Source organism: Bos mutus, chromosome 11, assembly GCF_027580195.1.
Source record: "Bos mutus isolate GX-2022 chromosome 11, NWIPB_WYAK_1.1, whole genome shotgun sequence".
NCBI lineage: Eukaryota > Metazoa > Chordata > Mammalia > Artiodactyla > Bovidae > Bos > Bos mutus.
The window spans coordinates 8,577,756-8,601,553 of NC_091627.1; the positions used below are offsets into that span (position 1 = coordinate 8,577,756).

General features: G+C 43.5%; 1 protein-coding gene across 2 annotated transcripts in view; it reads right to left on the reverse strand.

Moving 5' to 3' along the window:
- The window catches only part of STXBP1 (syntaxin binding protein 1), a 67,862-nt gene extending 44,337 nt beyond the window's left edge, over positions 1-23,525 (reverse strand). Inside the window, exon 1 of one of the 2 annotated variants that reach the window (XM_070378951.1) lies at positions 22,868-23,525. In XM_070378951.1, coding sequence (XP_070235052.1) covers positions 22,868-22,904 — 37 coding nt within the window. In that variant the 5' untranslated portion in view covers positions 22,905-23,525. The remainder of the gene's footprint in view (positions 1-22,867) is intronic. The other variant, XM_070378952.1, reaches the window with a different exon arrangement.
- Between the last annotated feature and the right edge of the window lie 273 nt (positions 23,526-23,798).

Sequence of the window (23,798 nt, forward strand, 5' to 3'; positions counted from 1 at the left end):
TCCCAAACCGAAGATCGAACCCATCTTCCCCTGCATTGGCAGGCAGACTCTTATCCACTTCACCATGAGGGAAATCCAGGGAGGAAATTTTAAAGGTTAAAGAACTAGAGTGTGATGAGGGTTGGGGAGAGAAGGTCCTCTGAGCGGGTAACGAGGAAGGATCAACCTAGTGAAGATGTCAGGGGGAGAGTTCTCCAGGCACAGGAAGAGCAGGTGAGATGTCCCCAGTCCGGGTCAAGGATGGGATGGACTAGGAACAGAGGGACTAGCAAGCTCGGTAGGGGAGACAGTAGCCCAAGGTGGTTGAGAAAGCAGCAAGTGCTCACCAACGATTCCGTAAGTCACTCGCTGTATCCGGCTTCTTGAACACTAGGCTTCACTTACTCCCCTTCAAACGTGACGATGCCCTCCCTCTCCCTGCATCCTCCCTCTGCCTGTCTCTGGCATCTGGCATAAAATAATGATTTAGCATATGCCTGCAGGATGAATGAACCCCCTGAATGGCACAGCAGAGCAGTGCTTGCTGGGAGTGAAGGAGCAGTTCTGTTTAAGGCTGAGGAAGGTGAGCCCCAGGGCCACCACTCTCCTGACAGCTCCCCAGGAGGTCTAAGGAGTACAGACGCCCTTTCTGGGGTAAAGAAAGTGTTTGAAAATGGCTTGTGATGATGGAGGCACAATGGTGCAAATTTACTAAAAGCCACTGAACTGTACCTTTTAAGTGGGTGAATGGTATAGTATGTGAATTGTATCTCAAGAAAGCTATTTTTAAAAAATCATCAGAGGGACTTCCCTGGTGGTCCAGTGGTTAGGAATCTGCCTTCCGACGCAGGGAACGGTGCAGGTTTGATCCCAGGCTGGAGAACTAAGATCCCACATGCTGCGAGGTAACTAAGCCTGCTTGCCACAGCTACTGAGCCTGAGAGCTGCAAAGAAAGATCCCAAAAGTGCAACTAAGACCTAACGCAGCCAAATAAATAAATATTTCTTAAAAAGTCATCAGCGAATTTTAGGGGAAAACTTTAAACTCAAATAACAAATGCAGGTTTGCTTAATATGGAACTGTTCCATAGCGTCTTCACCTGTAGACAGGTACCCTGGCATACTTCTGTAAGCCATGTTATCTAAAATTATAGCCAATTATAATTCGTATCTGAATTGTACTTTGCAGAAGCGAGAGAGACCAAATTAGAGACCTCAAATTGTCAGGCACAGGGCAAGAACTGGGTCCTGCTCCCTATTAACTCAGGGCATGTGTGCTAAGTTGCTTCAGTCGTGTCCAACTCTTTATGACCCTATGGACTGTAGCCTGCCAGGCTCCTCTCTCCATGGGATTCTCCAGGCAAGAATACTTGAGAGAGTAGCCATGCCCTTCTCCAGGAAATCTTCCCAACCCAGGGATCAAACCCATGGCTCTTTTGTCTTGTGCATTGGCAGGCGGGTTCTTTACCTCGGAGCCCCCTGGGAAGCCCCCCTATTAACTGCTGAATGACACCTGCTTGATCTGAGAATATTCCTGCTGAAGTCTGCTTTTTGGGTGGCAGGAAGGGGAGAGAAGGGAGGAGGCCCTAAGCATTAGAGGGGGTGGAGATTGGTGAACGAGGGAGTGGCTGCGTTGCTCTGGTAAGCACTAGGCCAGATGTTACAAAAGACGCACATGTTCAAAGCTTGGGCTGCTGCCAGTATCTGAGGGGAGCGTGTGATGATAAATGCCTGCTTTCCGAGAAACCAAATCCTAACCTCACACCCGTAAAGATGCTGGACAGTGTTACAGGAATGACTGCTTTCTCTTTCACAAGAAATCCTCATTTTCTATCTCCCTCCCCATCCCTCTTTAATAAGGTTTAGAGTCAAACAGTTAAGGGGCTAGAAGGTTTCTAACACACAGCTTCATGGACCTTAGAATTTTGATTGGTAGAAAGAAAATCTCAAACTGGGGACAAAAGAGGTAGAGAATAGGAGTTTCCGGCCACACTGTAGATACCATGGTCACTTCCCCTTAGCTCCAACCAGAGCTAGTTTCTTCTTCCTAAGGTTGCCTGCACCATGGATAAAAGGAGCTGTGAAGTTACCAGATCTACTCGGAAAAATCAAAGTGGGATTCCAAACGATTCATCTCATCTTCAAATCAATAGCTTAAGATAGTCAATACTATTTGTTTATATTAATATGTTGAAACAAAAAGACCAAAGACAAAAAGAAAAATGGCAATTAATCTTCCAGGACAGAAAGCACTACCATTTCTCTTAAGTATTGTTTTCTGTTTTATGTCTAAAGTATCTTTATTCTGACTGCACCGGCTCTTAGTTGTGGCGCTGGGGATCTAGTTTCCTGACCAGGGATGGAACCGGGGCCCCCTGCGTTGGGAGCTCGGAGTCTTAGCCGCTGGACCACCAGGGAAGTCTCATAAGTAGTGTGGAATAAGGCTGTTTTAAAAGAAAAGACTCAAGAATGAGGGCCAACTTTTGTACAAGATAGTGATAAGCATGAAATTATTTGGGAAGGATTCTATATTTAAGAAAGAAAGAGAACGCACATTGCCCTCATGCGTTACCAACAGCAGCAGACCTCAACGATTAATATTCCATTTCATCTGCCAGCCTGTATCTGTTCCTCTATAAAACACCTTGTCCTCTATCTTTACAGACTGCAAGAATTCTTCCTTGAACTGCAGGGATAGAGAATAATAGATATTTATCTTGATCCTGGCAGGAATCCAAGATGCGGCAAGTATCTTAAATTGGTAGATATAGCATTTAATGGCTCTGAATCACATTTCTTGACTTAAATGGGAGTTACCCTAAGGATTCAAGGGTTAGGAAAAATATACTTTGGAAAAAAGGGGAGAAGAGTGTTTCATATCATCCCAGAAACTCAGAGCAGACAACAGTCTAGTCTAGTGGTTCTCAACGTGGAGTGATTTGCCCCCAAGGGGACACCCAGCAACGTCTGGAGGTGCTTTTGATCGTCATGACTGGAGGGTGCTGGGGCACTAGTGGGGCTTCCCAGGTGGTGCTGTGGCAAAGAATCTGCTTGCCAATGCAGGAGGCATGGGTTCGATCCCTGGTTTGGGAAGATTCCTGAGAGAAGGAAATGGAAGCCGCTTCAGTATTCTTGCCTGGAGAGTCCCATGGACAGAGGAGCCTGGCGGGCTACAGTCCATGAGATCACACAAAGTCAGACACGACCAACTGACTGAGCACACACACCTATGGGCATTGAGTGGGGAGGGACCAGGGACGCTGCTAAATATCCCACAACGCACAGGCTCATACAGCCCAAGATGTCAATAGTATCGAGGCTGAGAAACCCTAATCTAGTCCATTTTATAAAGACACCGAACCAGAGAGCAATCGAGTGACTTCTCCATGGCAGCAGTGGTAGAAAGTGGTAGAGATCATCTTACTTCCAAAGTCTGAGACTTTGACCAGCTCTAGGATTTAATGTGTCACAGATCTTCAGGTCTCAGATATTTAAAAATGTGTAATCTCACAGACAGACAAGGCCACAAGTGCAGTGCTGCCAGTGGATAGGTGTCCAACGGACAGAAGACAAAAAAGCCTTGGGGGGAAGCTTCCAGAAGGCAGGAAGTGCTCCCCCCACCCACACGACCCAACACACACAAAGGCCTAGTTTCGGGAGGGCTGCTACCTTCTCCCAAATCCAGGGGCTGCTTACAAGACGATACCAGAAGAAAACATCCTGCTGGACTTGGGCTCAGGCTCACGCACAGGAAGAGTGTGGAGCCCGGAAGAGAAGAAACACTGAAAATCCAGACGAGATGGCTGAGTTTGTGCAAAATTTTCACCAAACAGGCAGACTGGGCGACCTCCTCCAGTCAGTCTTCCATACTCTATAGAGAACAGAATCTGCTTCTTACGTTTTCAATTGGTTTATTAGTTCTGCAATCCCATTTTTTTAAAAAATAATTTTAAAACTTTATTTACTTTTGGCTGTGTTGGGTCTTTGTTACTGTGTGTGGGTTTTTCTCCAGCTGCATTATCTGGGGCTACTCTCCAGCTGCGGTGCGCCAGCTTCTCGCTGCAGTGGCTTCTCTTGTTGCAGAGCGCGGGCTCTAGACCACAGACTATAGTTGTGGCGCTCAGGCCCAGCTGCTCCAAGGCATGTGGGATGTTCCCAGACCAGGGATCGAACCTGCATCTCCTTCACTGGCAGGTGGATTCTTTACCACCAAGCCACCAAAGAAGCTCCAGTCCCACTATTCTTTGTTTTCTGTTTCCTCGGCCCACTTTCCATTTTGCTCTGCTGTTTCACATTACCTCCCATTTGAACTCTTGGTTCATTATTTTTATGTTTGAGGGTGATTTAATTTTCCTTATACCTGTCTTCTTCCAGAATAAATTATTTACCTGAGTATTTATGCCGCAATTCTGTCATTTTTCCATATCAAATGTTTACAAAGTTCCTGTGTAGAGTTTTTTTTTTTTTTTCTTTTTTGTTCAAATCACCTAGACTCTCCAGAGGCGATTCTCTCTCACTGTCTACTTGTACCAAAATGCACAGGTGGACTATCTTTGCCCCCTCCTCATTTACCGAGGCATGATTTGAAGACTGCCTTCAGAATATGAGTTGTTTCCACATTGGGCCAGCACCCTTTGCCCAGTCTTCCACTAGGGGATCAGTAGGGGAGAGATGACTGGTGAAATTTGTCTCTCCAAACTGTAATTCAGCAAAATATTCTGGGCCAAAGACCACTCCATTGAGGGTGTATACTGGGGTCCAGGAGGGGATACCCAGTACCAGAAACAATGACTTTACACTTCACTTGATTTCCTGCTTCACAGTGAACTAATGAGTTAATTCAGCATGAAATTCTGGATTTGGAGTGTCCCAAATTTTTAAAAATTTATTTTTAATTGGAGGATATCTGCTTTACAATGTTTCGCTGGTTCCTGCTGTATAACAGTGTGAATCAGCCATAAGTATACATATATCCCTCCCTCTTGAACGTCCTTCCCATCCCCTCCCCCAGCCCACCCCTCAAGGTCATCACAGAGCACTGGGATGAGTTCTCTGTTACAAAGCAACCTCCCACTAGCTAGGTAACACACGGTTAACACAGGCTAGTAGTATATACGTTTCAATGCTACTCTCTCAACTCATCCCACCCTCTCCTTCCCCCACGGTGGCCCGTGGGCCAAATTCAGCCTGCTGCTTCTTAGCTTAGACCTTAAGCTAATAATGGCCTTTACAATTTTAAAGGGGTAGAGGGAAAAGAAGCAGCAGCAGAGATCACAGATGAGCCACAAAAACTGAAATATTTAAACACACAGCCCTTTATAGAAAAAGCTTCCTGACCCTGCTCTTGCACAATGGATAAGAACAGACAAGTATCAAGGCAAATTTCTATGAAAGTCCAGAACACCAGGACAGAGTAAAAGTTTCAGAGGAGACAATACGGGACACGTACAAAAGATCAGGAAGTCAATGACTTCAAAAGCACCTTAAAGGCAACAATGAAAATTAAGATGACAGTGGAGCCAAGTTTCCAAAAGTCTAAAGGCAAACAATTTCCAATGTAGGATTCTATGCTCCTCTGAACCATCAGATAAAATAAATATTTTCAGACATCAGATTAAAATAGGTATTTTCAGACATGCAAGGTGATGAATTCTTTCAACTTTTTTGAAAATGTTTACCTTGATTTGTTGCTGAGGGATATATTCTCTGGGTATAAAATTCTAGATTAATATTTTGTATTTTTCAGTCCTTCAAAAATACTCCTCTTCTGTCTTCTAGCTTACATTGATTCTGACGAGAAATATGCTGCCATCTTTATCGCTCTTCTGCACACAATGTGTCTTTGCTCTCTGGCTAATCAAACTTTTTATTATTATTATTATTACTGCTTTTAAGCAATTTGGTGTATGGTGTGCTGTGGTGTAGATCTCTTCACATTGCTTATGGCTGACATTCACTGAACCTCTTACATCTGAAAGTTCATATCTCTCATCAAATTTGGAAAATGTTCAGCTAAGACTTCTTCAATGATTATCTCTGATCCTCCCATTCTTTTCATCTTTATATGTATTAGACTCCTTCACACTGTCTCCCATATTGTTGATACTCTCTTGCTTTAATTCCCTTGATCTTTTCTATGTTTCCCTTTGAATAGTTTCTGTTGATTTGACTTCAAGTACACTTATATTTTTTCTGCAATGTCTAACCTGTAACCTTAACTTTTAACAAAAAGCATTTGTGTAGAGAGATAAAAATAAAGATGGAAAGAGGTTAACAGCTGTGAAATCTAGGTAGAAGGTAGATGGGTAATCAGCATACTATTCTTTCAACTTTCCAGTATGTTGGAAATTCTTCTTAATAAGGGACTGGGGCAGAGGAAAAATAAGGATTCCTCTCTATGAGAAACTGACCAGATCTTGAAGTCTCAGTGAAAGCTTGACAAAGCTTATTACTCTAACTAGATTCATGGGGTCGCAAAGATTCAGACACGACTGAGCAACTGAACTGAACTGACTGAGAGTTTCAAAGTTCCTTAAAAGATAAGTAGGAAAAAGAGACAGAGACAATCCCATGATGCAATTAAAACATTTAAGTTCAATGTGATCCCCCCGGCAAGATTATGTGAGGTAAAGCAAATTTGAAAACTCTCAGTGACCACCTGATTGCCTCATCTTAAAATCCTGAAGCACTTTTATCCAAAACATGGTGAGGTCTGTTGACTGAGTAATTTTAAGCGGTTCGTCTCACAGTAGTCTATTGTTGAAAGCCTATAGTGTGAAACTCACATGGAGCAGAGGGAGTCTGTTGTTCAGCACTGTTTTATTTTCTTCAAATCCCTAGCAACTAGTACCAACAATACCCATGTGTCCAGGGACCAGGGAAAGGCCTCTCTCCTTTGCCTACTGGCTACACCAATGCTCAGGAAGATGGGTGAAAAAAATCCATGAGAGAAGAGGGTCAACAGGCTTTCTTCACCCTGTCACTCCCAGAGTAGGCGCTCTGAAGACCATCTAAGCTTAAAGGGTCTCCCTTCCGTCATCAGCTGACAAACAGAAGTGGCTTTGTTCCTACTGCCATTAAGGAAGTTCATGAGGATCATCTGAGACTGGATTAGAACCAGCTGGAAAGTCCTGAGCTCCCTCTAAGCACAGTATAAGCAACCTTCCTGCCCTCACTATTGTAACATTCCTAGTAGCTTATCCCTGTCATTGTGAATCTATGCTGGCACGGAACATGAAAATAATACTGTCTTTCCTCAACAGCCACGGATAAGGAAGATCTGCCAATGTCATTCATCGAGCAGACTAGGACAATTCGACTTCCTGCTCTGGATGAGTCTGGACCAGATGCTCCTTCGATTTCCTCCCGGAGCCAACACTCTATGATTTGACGGCATTTTGACACAGCATAACACAACAAATCCTCAGAGCCTTGAATTACAACTGGCTACAATCATTTCCTCTTTCCTCCACAAAACAATCCTGAACAATGAGGTTCAGACGGCCAGGGAATGACTTTAAGACACAGGGGAAACACCACGGTGAGAAGAAGTCCTGAAAAGTTTCCAGCGGCCAAGCCCCCCAGCCTGGAGAGTGGAGATTCATCACTGAATGAAGCCTCAGGCTTGCTCTGGGATGATCTGAGTGTGGGCCCGGGAGCCACCAAATCGGAGACATTGTTTGGCTAGCCTCCCTTCCCACCTGACTCTCAAGCCCCTCTGGCTACTCTTCTTGTGCCTGGGTGTAAATGTCGGAATCCCCTGGGATGGGAAGTAGGGGAACCCAGACCCTCTTGTCACCCTGCACCCCTTCCTCTGTGATCTGACCCACTCCTCCAGCTTCCAACACCTGAGGATGCCCCAGCCCCAGTATCCGGCCCAGACCTCCTACACGCCTGCCCTTAGACAGTCCATAGGCACCAGAAACACAGCACCTACGAAAGGGAACCTTTCCCAGCAAACCTGTTTCTTCTCCTTCATTCATCTCAGTGAACAGCACGGCCTACCCGTGGGCTGCAGAAGCCAGAAAACTGGGAATCTTCCCCAACGCCATCTCCTCACCCTCTGCATCCAATCAATCACCATAACTTGACGTTTCTACCTCTGAAGACACCTTCAGGTCCCTTTACTTCTCTCCACCTGCCACTACTGCTCCATCCCTGGCAGCGATCCCCATTCCCACCATCACCACCATAGCTCCTAACCCAACCCTCCGCCCAGCCTCCACACAGCGACTCGAGGTCTTTCTCAGCCAGAACCGAACCATGTCTCTCCCCAGCTGAAAGCCTTCAGCGGCTTCTCAGTGCTCCTGGAATAGGGATATAGGTCCTTCGTAAGGACAGAAACCCCTGAGCACCTCTCCAACTCCTGTCTGCACGCTCCCTCAGCTCCAGCCAGGCTGAACCTTTCTCGTATTCTTGCCAAACCTGGACACTTCTCTCTGGGACTTTACTCTCTCCCAGACCCCATCAGTATCACCCTCCTCCTGGCCAGCTCCCCCAACCTGCTCCAGGTCTCCCTTGGCTCCCTCCCTTTCTTGGCCTCTCTGGGGGCTCCGCCATGTGCTGTAACATCAACACAGCACAGTACCCCCTTTTCAGGTGTTTACCCAATGTATTACCACAGCCTGTGTGAATCTCACTAGGACCAGGTCTCCTCATACACCACCTCTGCTGCCCTCAACACAGCTTCTGGCACACAGGAGAGAGTGCAGAGATATTGGTTAAATGAACAAAAACATTTGGTCCCAGAGGCCTCCGAAACATGATGAAATGGAAACAAGCCATGACATATGGTCCTGGGTTTCTCTGACATCTCAGCAGTCCTCTGAACAACAGCTGACTGCTGGAGACTCTGATTTAAACCTGTCTCTTCACAACTAGGCACCAATTTTTTTTCTAAAGCCTTTTTTTTTTTGGATATTTGGTTGCACTGAGTCTTCATTGCTACACGGACTTCTCATTGCGGCGGCTTCTCTTGTGGAGCACAGGCTCTAGGGCCAGCAGACTGCAGTAGCTGCAGCAGGATGGCTCGGTATTTGTGGCTCGTGTGCTCCAGAGCACAGGCTCAGTAGCTGTGGTGTACAGGCTTAGTTGCTCTGAGGCCTGTAGGATATTCTCAGATCAGTGATGGAACCTGTGTCCCCTGCATTGGCAGGTGGATTCTTATCCACTGTACCACCAGAGAAGTCCTCCAATGATTTTTTAAAATTTTGTGTGTTTTCCTCTGTTTTTTCCCATATCTCTCTTAAATTTTTTTGTTCCTAAGAATAAAATAAGCTTTCCTAGTATGATAATTACTTAATATCTCATTCACTTCCTACAAGTTCAGATCTTAGGCCAAATCATTAGTAGACATTTAAAGTGAAATGTCAATGCCTGCGAGAAACAGAAGGAAAGGAATTCTGGAGATCTGCTCTGTGACAGCATGTAATTTGAGCCATTAGTGGTTCTTACTCTGGAGCCCCAGAGACATATATTAAGATCAGATCAGTGTATCTTAGAAGCAATTGTTTTAACCAACACAAACTTTCCCAAAGAGCACTGAGTGGGCAACAACTGGCTGTTACCTGGCAATTATCAGATCCTGTGCCTATCAAAACTATAAGAAATGTGTATCCTTGACTCTGCTAAGGTTTTATTCATAACCTTGAGCAGACAAGCTTATCTCAGTAATTATAACTGTAAAATAATAACAACCCCTTACAGAGACTCATTGTTTTCTGAGCAATTGTTTGTATTATTATTTAATGCAAGGCTTAAAAGAATTCTGTGATGCTGGGATTAGAATTTCCAATTGAAAAAGAGGTTAAATAACATGTCCAGGTTACCCAGTCACTAGGGGTTGGAACTGGGGCTGTCAGCTGGATGTTCTGTCTGACCAGAACTCTTTCCACTCCACGACACCACTTCTCATTGATTTAAAAAAAATTTTTAATTAAAAAAAAAAAAAGCCTGGTGACAATAAGCAAGTAAAACTCATATACTTGCTGAAATTCAAATGAAGTCTTGATGACTTCCTTTGTGGTCCAGTGGTTAAGAATCTGCCTTCCAATGCAGGGAAGGTGGGTTTGACCCCTGGTTGGGGAACTAAGATCCCACATGCCAAGGGGCAACTGAGCCTACAAGCTACAACTACAGAAACCCACATGCGGCAAGGACAGCCTGTGCACTGCAAGGAAGACCCAGCACAGCCAAAAAAAAGATTAAAAAAAAAAAGTCTTGGCTATCTCACCCTAACTTTAGTTCCAGCAACAGCCCTGCTCAGAAGCAATTGACTGGAGCACTCAAATCAGAGAACGGCCCTGGGAGTTGTATGAGCACTTCTCATAGAGGCGAGCCACAGGACTAAGGCTCACGATTTATGGCTGTTGAGTTGCCAGTGATAAATATAAGATTTGGCCTGACTGCTCCACTAAAGAAAAGATTCTTCATTAGCAGCCAAATACCTGTTTGTCTAAGAGGTCCTGTGTGCCAAGAACGCCAGAGGGAAAATCTTTCAGTGCACATTCAAAAAGCCCTTTTTGGCTTTTGTGGCAGATACGCTCTCTTACATCTGATGGGTAACACATGGATGATCCCTGAGTCCCAAACCACTTCTTAGGGAAATTTGACCCCAGATTAAACTACTTATCACCCTATCACAAGAGTAACAGCTAGTCCACAACAAAGAATACTGCATGTTAAGGGACTTGGGAGGGGTTGTAGGGAGGGAGCCTATGGGATTCAGTCAAAGCTGTACTCAAATGAAGATTCATATCCTTAGATGCTTTTATTAGAAAAAAAAAATAACCAAGTGTTTTGAGTCAAGAAATTAGAATAAGAACACATACACACAGACACACACCACAGAAGGAAGAAACAGATTTTTCAAAAAGACAAAACAGACAAATCTCTTTTTCCATGAAAATACTACTACTAACAGGGTAGAATGAGAAAAGAGATCACAACTACTGATGCAGAAGATATTTTTAAAATTATACAAATCTAGTTCAATGTTAATAAATTTGAGAATTTTAGGTTGAAAGGCCTATTTCTATAAGAAAATATAAATTGCCAAAATTGATTCAAGAAGCAGGAGGGAGCCTGAATAAATAAATAGTAATCAAATACATTTAAAAGACTGGCAAATATTTATCCTCTTTCCTCTAAAAAGCAGCAAATTCAAAAATTTTTATGGATAAATCATTCCTAACATTCAGGAAAAGGAATGTCCATATTATTTGATCTATTCTGGAACACACAAAAAAGAGAAGAAACTTTCCAATTCAATTCATTTGAAGGAGTGAGAAATTCTGATGCAGAAGATCTGAAAAAGATGAAAGACGGAGAAAGAGACAGAGAGAGGGAGAGAGAGAGGAAATTACGTATATATTATATATATGTAATATACATATAAAATACATAGTATTTAGTTGTTCATTCCAAATATTTATTGAGTGCCCACTATGGGCCAGCACTGTTTTAGATACTGGGGATATAGTAATGAACAAAACAAGTCTATGCTCTCATAGAACTTACACTGGGCTGGTGGAGGCCAGGATAAGCAAACAAATAAACAGTAAGTGTGAAATGTCAGATCTGACAATTCAGCATGGTGAGGGAGATGAAAATTATATAAATTTCAATTTTATAATCAGAGGAGAGCTCACTGGTGAGGTGGCCTTTGACCAGGGACCTAACGGAATTAAGGGTACAAGCACGTAGATACGTGAAATAACATTTCAGACACAGGTAATAACAAATGCAAAGCCCTGAGATGGGAACATACTTGGAATGATCAAACAGCAGCAAGAAGGCTCCAATACTAATGAATATAAATGCAAAAATATTAACCAGAATTTAATAAGCAAAATAATAAGCAGAATAAATTCTGCATCAGAATTTCTCACTCCTGAAAAACAGTGTGTGTCTATCAAGAAAGTTTATTTCAGAATATAAGGATTGCTCAATATTATAATTAATTATATTACATTACTAGATTAAATGAGAAAAACTATATGGTCATTTCAAAAGAAACTAAACCAGAAGTTAATCCTGATTTTAAAAACAAAACAAATTTAGGGGTGGGCAGGAGAGAAGGAGGGGATATATGTATACTTATGGCTGATTCATAATGTTGTATAGCAGAAACCAGCACAACATTGTAAAGCAATTATACTTCAATTAAAAATAAATTAAAAAAAACAAACAAAACAAAAACTCAAAATAAGCTGGAACTGAAAGGAAGGAAGTTGGATATAACTTCCTTACGGAAGCTTTCTCTAACCTCCCTACGCTTACACCAGACTAGTGTCTTGTATCATTGTAATTCTTACCACAATTGTAACTAACAAATTACTTGTATTAACTGTAACACTACCATATTAGAATCCTTTTAAAAAGTGAGGCATTTCAAAAATGACACTTTTAATTAATAAACGCGGAATGAAGATTCAATTGGAGCATTCAACAATTTTTAAAATTTAAATGAACTGTCTAAAAGGGCCCAGGATGACAGTTATAACAAGAATAAGTCATTTCTACTAAAACTAAACAGAAAAATAAAGAAGGTAGAAGATTAAAGAAATAGGCAAACTGGTCAGATTGAAGTGTATACTTATTCATTGAGGCTTTCCACCTTTACATTTAAAAGGTGGAGTAAAAACAGTAATTTCAAATGAAAATAACATGTGGACTAAAATGCAAATTGAACAATCTAATTTAAAAATGGGCCAAGTGTTTGTGTAGACACCTCTCAAAAGAAGATATACAAGGTCAATGAAAGTGAAAGTGTTAGTCACTGAGTTGTGTCTGACTCTTTTCGATACCAAGGACTGTAGCCTACCAGGCTCCTCTGTCCATGGAATTCTCCAGGCAAGAATACTGGAGTGGGTAGCCATTCCCTTCTGCAAGGGATCTTCCCAATCCAGGGATGGAACCCAGGTCTCCTGCATTGCTGGCAGATTCTTTACTGTCTGAGCCATCAGGGAAGCCATAAATGGTCAACAAGTACGTGAAAAATTGTTCAGAATCACTAGCCATTCAGTTCAGTTCAGTTCAGATCAGTTCAGTTGTTCAGTCGTGTCCAACTCTGCGACCCCATGAATCGCAGCATGCCAGGCCTCCCTGTCCACCACCAACTCCCGGAGTTCACCCAAATTCATGTGCATCAAGTCGGTGATGCCATCCAGCCATCTCATCCTCTGTGGTCCCCTTCTCCTCCTGCCCCCAATCCCTCCCAGCATCAGGGTTTTTTCCAATGAGTCAAGTCTTCACATGAGGTGGCCAAAGTACTGGAGTTTCAGCTTCAGCATCAGTCCTTCCAATGAACACCCAAGTATGGTCTCCTTTAGAATGGACTGGTTGGATCTCCTTGCAGTCCAAGGGACTCTCAAGAGTCTTCTCCAACACCACAGTTCAAAAGCATCAATTCTTCGGTGCTCAGCTTTCTTCACAGTCCAACTCTCACATCCATACATGACCACTGGAAAAACCATAGCCTTGACTAGACGGACCTTTGTTGGCAAAGTAATATCTCTGCTTTTTATTTTTTTTTATCTCTGCTTTTTAATATGCTATCTAGGTTGGTCATAACTTTCCTTCCAAGGAGTAAGCGTCTTTTAATTTCATGGCTGCAATCACCATCTGCAGTGATTTTGGAGCCCAGAAAAATAAAGTCTGACACTGTTTCCACTGTTTCCCCATCTATTTGTCATGAAGTGATGGGACCAGATCCCATGATCTTAGTTTTCTGAATGTTGAGCTATAAGCCAACTTTTTCACTCTCCTCTTTCACTTTCATCAAGAGGCTTTTTAGTTCCTCTTCACTTTCTGCCATAAGGGTGGTGTCATCTGCATATCTGAGGTTATTGAGATTTCTTCCAGCAATCTTGATTCCAGCTTGTGCTTCCTCCAGCCCAGTGTTTCTCATGATGTACTCTGCATATAAGTTAAATAAGCAGGGTGACAATATACAGCCTTGATGTACTCCTTTTCCTATTTGGAACCAGTCTGTTGTTCCATGTCCAGTTCTAACTGTTGCTTCCTGACCTGCATATAGGTTTCTCAAGAGGCAGATCAGGTGGTCTGGTATTCCCATCTCTTTCAGAATTTTCCACAGTTTATTGTGATCCACACAGTCAAAGGCTTTGGCATAGTAAGTAAAGCAGAAATAGATGTTTTTCTGGAACTCTCTTGCTTTTTCGATGATCCAGCAGATGTTGGCAATTTGATCTCTGGTTCCTCCGCCTTTTCTAAAACCAGCTTGAACATCTGAAAGTTCACGGTTCACGTATTGTTGAAGCCTGGCTTGGAGAATTTTGAGCATTACTTTACTAGCGTGTGAGATGAGTGCAACTGTGCGGTAGTTTGAGCATTCTTTGGCACTGCCTTTAGAAATGCAAATCAAAACCACAATGGGACACCACTTCACAACAACCAGGATGACTATAATAAAAAAGACAGATAATAACACGTGCTGCTAAGGATGTTATGAAACAGGAACCCTCATACACTGCTAGTGGTGCAGTCACTTTGGAAAACAGTTTAGCAGGGCCTCAAAAAGTTAGTTACATTTCCCAGAAATTCTATTCCCAGGTATCTAGCCAAGAGAACTGAAAACATATTTCAAAAATAATAAATATAGCATAAATTTTTAAATCCACGAATATAGTACATCTTTTCATTTATTTAAGCTTTGATATCTTTCATCAGTATTTGTAGCTTTCAGCATGCAGATGTCGAACACATTCTTTTCGATTTATACCCAAGTATTTCATGTTTTTTGTTCTACTCTAAATGATACTAATTTAGACTTCAATTCCTAATTGTTCATTGCTAGTATATAGACATACAATATATTTTTGTAAATTGACTTTGTATTCTGCAACTGTGCTAAACTATTGGCAATTCTGCTTACCATACTGTTGCTCCCTTATTTGGGAAGCCAAGAATTTTTATTTTCACCCTGAAATACAGAAAAGAAACTGAAATACTAAAAGTAAATTTAAAATGTCAACTTTCAAACTGATCTACAGATTCAAGACAATTCCAAATAGAATCCCAGAGGAATTTTCTAAATAGAAATCAACAAACTCATTCTAAAATTTATATGGAAAAGTAAATGAACTAAAAGAACAAACCAATTTTGAAAAAGAAAAACACAGCTGGAGGATTCACAATGTCTGGTTTCCCATCTTACTTTAAAGCTATAGTAACTGAGTCATAGTGGGTTAGTGAAAGATACATCAAGGAAACAGAACAAGAAGTCCAAAAACAGACCCACCCAAAGACGGTCAAGTGATTCGCAACAAAGAACAAAAGCAATTCGATAAAGAAAAAGAAAAAGCATAGTCTTTTCAACAAACGGTGCTGGAATAACTGGACACTCACAAACAAAAATATTTACATGTACACAAAAATGAAAAACAAAAACATTTACATATACACAAAAATGAACTTTGATCATAATTCACAATGTATAAGATTAACTCAAAATAGATCAAAGACTAAATATTAAGCCTACAACTATAAAACATCCACAGGAAAACACAGGGGAAAAAAACAGGAAATCTTTGTGAATTTGGATTATGTTAAGATTTCTTAGATAGGATACCAAAAGTACAATTCATAAAAGAAAAAAATGGATAAACTGGACTTCAGAAAAATTTAGAATTTCTTCTATTTGAAAAATACTGTTAATAGAATGAAAAGATATGTCACAAACTGTGAGGAAATATTTGTAATTCATGTATCTAACAAAAACATGTACCCAGAATATATAGAAAACCTCTCAAAAAATCAATAATAAGAAAATAGACAACCCAGTAAAAAATATGCAAAAGATTTAGATGTTCCACCAAAGAAGATACAGATGGCAAATAAATACAAGAAAAAATGCTTAATACTATTAGTCATTATAAAAATGAAAATTAAAATCATGAGATACAACTAACTAGGAAAAGGGCTAGAATTTTTTAAACTGACTATACCAAGGACTAACGAGGCTGCTGGTAAAAATTGTAAAATGGTTATGCCACTCTGAAAAATAATTTGACAGTTTCTTGTAAAGTTAAATACACACTTAGCACACAACCTATTAATCCCACCCCTAAGTGTATATATATATGTATCTCCAAGTGATATGTTCACACAAAACCTGTGAATGCTTCTAGAAACATTACAGAAGCATTTGCAATTGCCCAGAGCTGGAATAATTCAAATGTCCTTAAGCTGAAGAATGGAGAAACAAATTGTTGCATATTCATACAACAGAAGAGCAGCCAGCAATGAAAAGGGGCAAACTACAGATACATGCAATACGGATGATTCTCAAATGCCCTATGTTAAGTTAAAGAAGGCACATTCAAAAAGCTTTGTAGGGTATGACTCCACTGTTAGGACATTCAGTGCTCACCAGGGGCTGGGGGTGGTAGCACAAGGGAATTCAGGGAGTGATGACCTGTTCTGTATTTTGATTACTGTGGTGGTCATATGATGGCAGGTAAATCTGAAATTTGAAGAACTGTTCACTAAGAAGGGTAAATTTTACTTAGGCAAATTATTTTTTGTTGTTGTTTAGCTGTTAAGTCATCCTGGAATGTGAAGTCAAGTGGGCCTTAGAAAGCATCACTACAAACAAAGCTAGTGGAGGTGATGGAATTCCAGTTGAGCTATTTCAAATCCTGAAAGATGATGCTGTGAAAGTGCTGCACTCAATATGCCACCAAATTTGGAAAACTCAGCAGTGGCCACAGGACTGGAAAAGGTCAGTTTTCATTCCAATCCCAAAGAAAGGCAATGCCAAAGAATGCTCAAACTACCGCACGATTGCACTCATCTCACACGCTAGTAAAGTAATGCTCAAAATTCTCCAAGCCAGGCTTCAGCAATACGTGAACTGTCTGCTGCTGCTGCTAAGTCACTTCAGTCATGTCCAACTCTGTGCGACCCCATAGACGGCAGTCCATCAGGCTCCCCCGTCCATGGGATTCTCCAGGCAAGAACACTGGAGTGTGTTGCCATTTCCTTCTCCAATGCATGAAAGTGAAAAGTGAAAGTGAAGTCGATCAGTCATGTCCGACCTTTAGCATGGACTGCAGCCTATAGGCTCCTCCGTCCATGGGATTTTCCAGGCAAGAGTACTGGAGTGGGGTGCCACTGCCTTCTCCGACATGAACTGTATAGTCAAGGCTATGGTTTTTCCAGTGGTCATGTATGGATGTGATAGTCGGACTGTGAAGAAAGCCGAGCACCGAAGAATTGATGCTTTTGAACTGTGGTGTTGGAGAAGACTCTTGAGAGTCCCTTGGACTGCAAGGAGATCCAACCAGTCCATTCTGAAGGAGATGAGCCCTGGGATTTCTTTGGAAGGAATGATGCTAAAGCTGAAACTCCAGTACTTTGGCCACCTCATTCGAAGAGTTGACTCATTGGAAAAGACTCTGATGCTGGGAGGGATTGAGGGCAGGAGGAAAAGGGGACGACAGAGAATGAGATGGCTGGATGGCATCACTGACTCGATGGACGTGAGTCTGAGTGAACTCCGGGAGTTGGTGATGGACAGGGAGGCCTGGCGTGCTGTGATTCACGGGGTCGCAAAGAGTCGGACACGACTGAGCGACTGAACTGAACTGAAGTCATGCCCAGCTCTTTTACAACCCCATGAACTGTAGCCTGCCAGGTTCCTCTGTCCATGGGATTTCCCAGGCAAAAGTATTGGGGTAGGTTGCCATTTCCTTCTCCAGGGAATCAGGGCTAGAACCGACGTCTCCTGCTTGGTAGGTGGGTTCTTTAACCACTGAGCCACCAGGGAAGACCTATGCAAATTATACCTTAAAATGGAAAAAATATGACATATATTTAATATATTTCAAAATACACTTAAATTATTAGTATGCTATCCAAGGTTTCTTTTAAAAAAAGTATAAGAATGAATGAAAATTGCTTCAATCTAGGTGTTCTCTCAACTTCTGACACATCCTATGACTCATGGCCCCATCTGAAAAAGGTATACATTTTATGTACCCACATTCTCCTCCAAAACTGAAACTACATTCTCTTCCCAAAGAATGTGATTCTTATAAACTAACATGGGGAGAAACTGCTAATAGTTAGGAAACAAGAAAAGCAGTACATTTTGTAATTCTTGAATCTTTGAAACACTCTGACAAAACTTCAGGGAACAAGAGTAAAATTTGGATTTGTAAATTACAGCATGGATTGACATAACTGAAACATCATTCATTAACATGAAGTAGACAGAGAATGCCTAGCGGGGCAGTGGGTGGGTGGAGGGGAATGAAATTCTCCTTTCTCTTGCAATCTCTTTACAAAGTAGAGAGCAGAAAAAACAAAACCCTACATTTATAGAAAGAAATTAAAGGGGAAAAAGTAAAGAAATGAGCAGAATGGGAAACAGAAGTTGTGTGTGGTTACTAATCATCCATATGTTCTTCAGGTCTATTCTTCCATTTTCCAGCTCATCTGCACCTCACTCAGGAAGTTTACCCAAGACTTCACTTTATCCCCCAAAACTGTGGCCCCACAGGATATAGGCAGCCTATCTCTTCTTGAAATCCTCTAACATTTGTACTGACACTCCTGTGGATCTTATGATAATGATAAGATTGACTAAAAGAACTGTTTCGTTGTTCAGTCGCTAAGCTGTGTCCTACTCTTTGCAACCCCGTGGACTGCATGCAGCACACCAGGCTCCTCTGTCCTCCACTATCTCCCCAAGTTTGCTCAGACTCATGTACATTGAGTCGATGATGCCATCCAACCATCTCATCTCATCCTCTGTCGTCCCCTTTTCCTCCTGCCCTCAATTTTTCCCAGCATCCGGGTCTTTTCCACTGAGTCAGCTGTTCACATTAGGTTGCCAAAGTATTGGAGCTTCAGCATCAGCCCTTCCAATGAAGATTCATGGATGATTTCCTTTAGGATTGGCTGGTTTGGTCTCCTTGCAGTACAAGGGACTCTCAAGAGTCTTCTCCAGCACCACAGTTCAAAAGCATCAAGAACTGTATTAGATGCTATACCAGCACTATTTCTTTTAAAACACATAGAACCACAGAAGGTAGGTGCTATTATTACCCATTTTATAGATGGAAAAACTGAGGCACAACACAAAAGGATTCCATTATTTGCCAAAACCACACAGCTAATAGTAGTAGACTAGAATTTTATTCCAGGTGGTCCAAATCCAGAGTTCTTTCTCTGAATCATTATACATAAAGATTCATCCGACATTCATCCGACATTTATAAGGACCAAGTACTAACTGTCATACTAAAGACAGATTTAAGAATAAAAGGAGATCCTATCCTCCCCTCAAAGAGCTTCTGGTCTAGTTAGGTGAGATCACAAAGAAGCACAATAACTAGTTATACCCTAAGTGTGTCAGCAGAGTGACATGAAAGGGGGCGCAGGACTGTCTGTGTCTGTCTCAACAGTGTGAAATGGTCCCATATTTGAGTGTCCCTGTATTCCCTCATCATTCCTACCAGGCTCTGAACAGATCTCTGTTGAATAAACAGCTAACACTGACCCAGAGCCTCTACTTTTGTTGTACCTGTACCTATTGTCACCCACTGAGCATGGTCTTTATCTAATATATTCATCCCTGTTCAGTTCAGTTCAGTCGCTCAGTCGTGTCCGACTCTTTGCGACCCCATGGACTGCAGTACGCCAGGCCTCCCTGTCCATCACCAACTCCTGGAGCTTACTCAGACCCATGTCCATTGAAAGATATGACAGGAAAGAGGACAGGAAGCCACAAACTACATTTATCTTGCTCTTGATCATATCCTTAAAAACACTGATTCATTCCATGAATATCTGTTGACAGCCAACTATGACCAGCCACCGACAGTTTTTGGTATGGGATACAGGGATGAATCATGTAGTCATGTATGGATGTGAGAGCTGGACTATAAAGAAAGCTGAGTGTCGAAGAATTGACGCTTTTGAACTGTGGAGTTGGAGAAGACTCTTTAAAGAGTCCCTTGGACTGCAAGGAGATCCAACCAGTCCATTCTAAAGGAAATCAGTCCTGAATACTCACTGGCAGGACTGACGCTGAAGCTGACACCCCAATACTTTGGCCACCTGATGTGAAGAATTGACTCATTTGACAAAACCCTGATGCTGGGCAAGATTGAAAGCGGGAGTAGGGGACGACAGAGGATGAGATGATTGGATGGCATCACCGACTCAATGGGTGTGAGTTTGAGTAAACTCCGGGAGTTGGTGATGGACAGGGAGGCCTGGCGTGCTGCAGTCCATGGGGTCGCAAAGAGTCGGATACGACTGAGTGACTGAACTGAACTGAACTGAACAGGGATGAATATATTAGATTAAGACCCATGCTCTCCCAGAAGCAACATTCAAGGGGATGAAACAATCAAACAAGTACCAAAAGCAAAAAAACAACCCAAAAAACTAAATAATATCACTTCAGATAATTTTAAGTGCAATGAAAAAAATAAAATTAGGGAGTATGATAAACAGTGACTATGAGGTGTTAATTTTTAGATTGGGAAGACCAGGTTGTGAAGGTGACGTTTAAACTGGGATGTTGGTTAAAAAAATCTTTGGTTTATTTTTTTAGAGGAAAAAAGCAAAGTTAGAAACCCCTTCCAAAATTAGGAGTCAAAGTTAACAGAATTCTTTATGTCACTGACAAAGAATTGCAAAAATATTTCTTCCAAAATTTTTACCTAACTCTATTGTTATAGAATGCTGTTTACACATTCACCAATTTCATGTAAAATTAGCCTGTTTTCTTTTTTGTTTTTTTTGTAAACAGTGGCTTTATTTCAGAAAATAAATTCTGACCATATGGCATATTGGTGTTTTTTTTTTTTTTTTTTTTTTTTGATACTTGCTTCTAAAAAAAGCCGTTGGGGGGGCAGGGCAGGGCTACCTGCATGAAGAAGCGTCACAGTAAAAGGATACAAAAATGTGATTTCCAGAACACCTGCTTCCAGGATTTTGTTTTAAAAGCACCTTATTCGAATATAACATTTGAAAGAATGTAACATTCAACATAACATTCCATATTTCACAACCCTTTAGAAAGCGTATTGGAAGGAAATGGTATACCTAGAAAAATGAAGAAAGTTATTATTATTAACTAATGTTGCAAGGAAATGGACACCAGGTTTTAGGAAATTAATTAACGCTGATTTTGGCAAGTCATTTAACTGCTCTGAGCCTCCATTTCTTTCCCACGGGTAAAATGAGGGTATTGACATTAGAAGATCCCTAGGGGTCCTTCCAGTCCTAAGCGCTTTGATTGGCCTTTAAAATAGAAAGTACGTGATTTGGAACCTTTACCGCATGGGGTAGGCAGGTGTTGTCGTGGGCACTTTTTTAAAAAACTTGCTCATTTGGGTTTTAGTGTTTATAACAATTTTCTCCTGGAGTAATAGGTCAGATAAGGTTGTATAAATGGGAATATTTTGTATATTATCAACGAAAAGAGTGAATAAAAACAAACAGTGACGCCCAAAAGAATCACAGTCAAAAATCCCATCTGACAGCCAGAAAGAGACAGAGGAATTGCTCTAATTGGAGAGAATCGTTGGAAAGGAAACTGTCATTTCCACCATTTTCCTTCTATTTCCTTCCTTATCCTCTCCCACACAGAAAAGTCCACTTTTAATTCTTTCTCGATTCCAAAAAAGACGGCAAAAACCACAGCAATCCTCTCCCGTTTTTTGTTCAAGATAACGGTCAAAATATTGAAGAGGCACTATTTGCCTGGACGAGATCGCCAAGCTTATTAACACCAGAGACGCCGTTTTCCAAATATGACCACCGTCAGCCCTCACTCCGCTGCAGCTCCACAATCTCCATCATCCATTTTTTAAAAATCCATTAAGTCGAGCCTTTCATCCAAGCCCACGAACGACCATTTCCTCCCTGCAACAGGGGTTTGCACGGCCCGAAATCAAGCCCCGGCTGAGTCCTGCGAACAGGGAGTCCGCAGACTGCGGTGCTGGGCAGGGCAACTCCTCCCGCGCACCCTAGAGCTCTCCCGGTCTCCCGGGTGATTGAAGACGGTTCAGGACCCCGAGAAGACCCCGCCCTCGAAGCCAAGACCCCGGCTCGGGAGGAGGAGCCGGGTGGCTTCGGCCCCGGCAGAGCCAAGCCTTTGGAAACAAACAGGCTTCTCTCCCGCTGCAAGGAGTTGGCCCCTGGGCGAGCGAGCGGCGCGCCTGAGCCACGCGGCGCCAGAAGCTGCCGCTCCCAGGTGGGTCTCTGCGGCCGGGGACCGCAGCTCCGGTTCCCGGGGAGGGATCTAGGGGGAAGCGGGCAGGAGGACGCAGGCCGAGATCTGGCTCGTCACGACTCCACGGAGGAGGGTGGGAAAGAGGGAGGGACTGGGGATGGAAAGAGGAGTGGAACAGAGGAGCTTGGGGGAATAAAGAAGCCGAGAGGGAGAGGGGGAAATGGGGAGAAGGCACTCGGGGTGAAGGAGGGGGATGGAGGGGAGGGTAACAGGCCGCAGGGGGGTAAAGGCGAGGTGAAGGGGGAGACGTGGAGCGATGGGAGTGGAGGGAGATGCAGGTGAAGACCGAAGAAAGGGATGGGGAGAAGAGGGGAGGGGTGCGATGAGGGGTCAGGGATGCGGCGAAGGCGCGGGGGAAAGAGGAGGAATGCGGGAAGAGCAGAGCGGGGGAAGAAGGGACGAGGGCCGCAGGAGGCCGGGAGGGACTTCCCTCCGAAGAAGGCGGCGCCGGGATAACGGGACCCTCCCAACCCCGGAGCCTCAGGCCGAGCCGGGAGCGAGAGGCCAGCGCGGAGGCGGCGGGGGGGGGCGCGCTGCGGACAGGTACCGAGCCCGGCTTCTCTCCAGCAGCCGTAGCCGCCGCCTGCGGGGAGGAAACCCGACTCCACTTACTCTCTCCGACCACCGCCTTGAGGCCGATGGGGGCCATCGCGCCGCGCGAGTCTCTGGGCTCCTGGCCTCCTCACGCGACGCCCGCGGACACCGCCGCCTCCCCGGGTCGTCGGAGCGCTCGGCTGGATGCCGCCCGCCGCCCCTGCAGCCGCGGCTCGAGAACGACTGACGCGCGGGCGCGGCGCGGGGGTGCGGCGCGAGCCAAGCCAGAGCGAGGCTGCCGACCCGCCGGCGCGCGCTCGGGGGCCGGCCCGGCGGGAGGGGCGGGGTCTCGCGCCAGCCGTTGGCGTCACCCGCGCACCTCTGCCAATCGCACTGCGGCCCGGAGGCTCGGCCCCGCCCCCCGAGATGCGGCTGGACTCCAGGCGGTCCCTGGCTGGCGAGAAAGCCGCGCCCTCCCCCTCACCTCACGCGCCGCGCGCGCGGCCTGGCCGTCGCGCGCTCCCGGCGCGCTGGGTCCTAAGGTCCTCTCCGGAGCCTCCGCACCTGAATCCCCGGCTTCCTGGGAGCTTTCCATTACCCCCCCTTCACTCCCCCTCGCCCACAGAAGGAACTCGGAAGCTAGATCTCTTATTAGTAGTACCTACTCCCCAAGACAACGTAACGTGAGCTTTATTGACACCATCTCTATCTCTTTGGGTACCCATATCCATAAATCCACCATCCACTGAGCTCTTAAATGCATCAGCTCATTAAATCCTCACAATAATTGGACATTGTTTTTAATCTCCATTTTCAGGTGAAAAAAAAATAGGCTCAGAAACTGAGCACTAGACTTTGTCTTAGGTTGTGCATCATTTATTAGCAAATATTTATTTTTCTCTCACTACTGTATGTAAACAACTATTCTAGGCATTGGATCTCCAACCATGTACAAGGCAGACAGACATAATCCTAGTCTTTGGGCAACCAAAGTCTGGAAATACCTAGG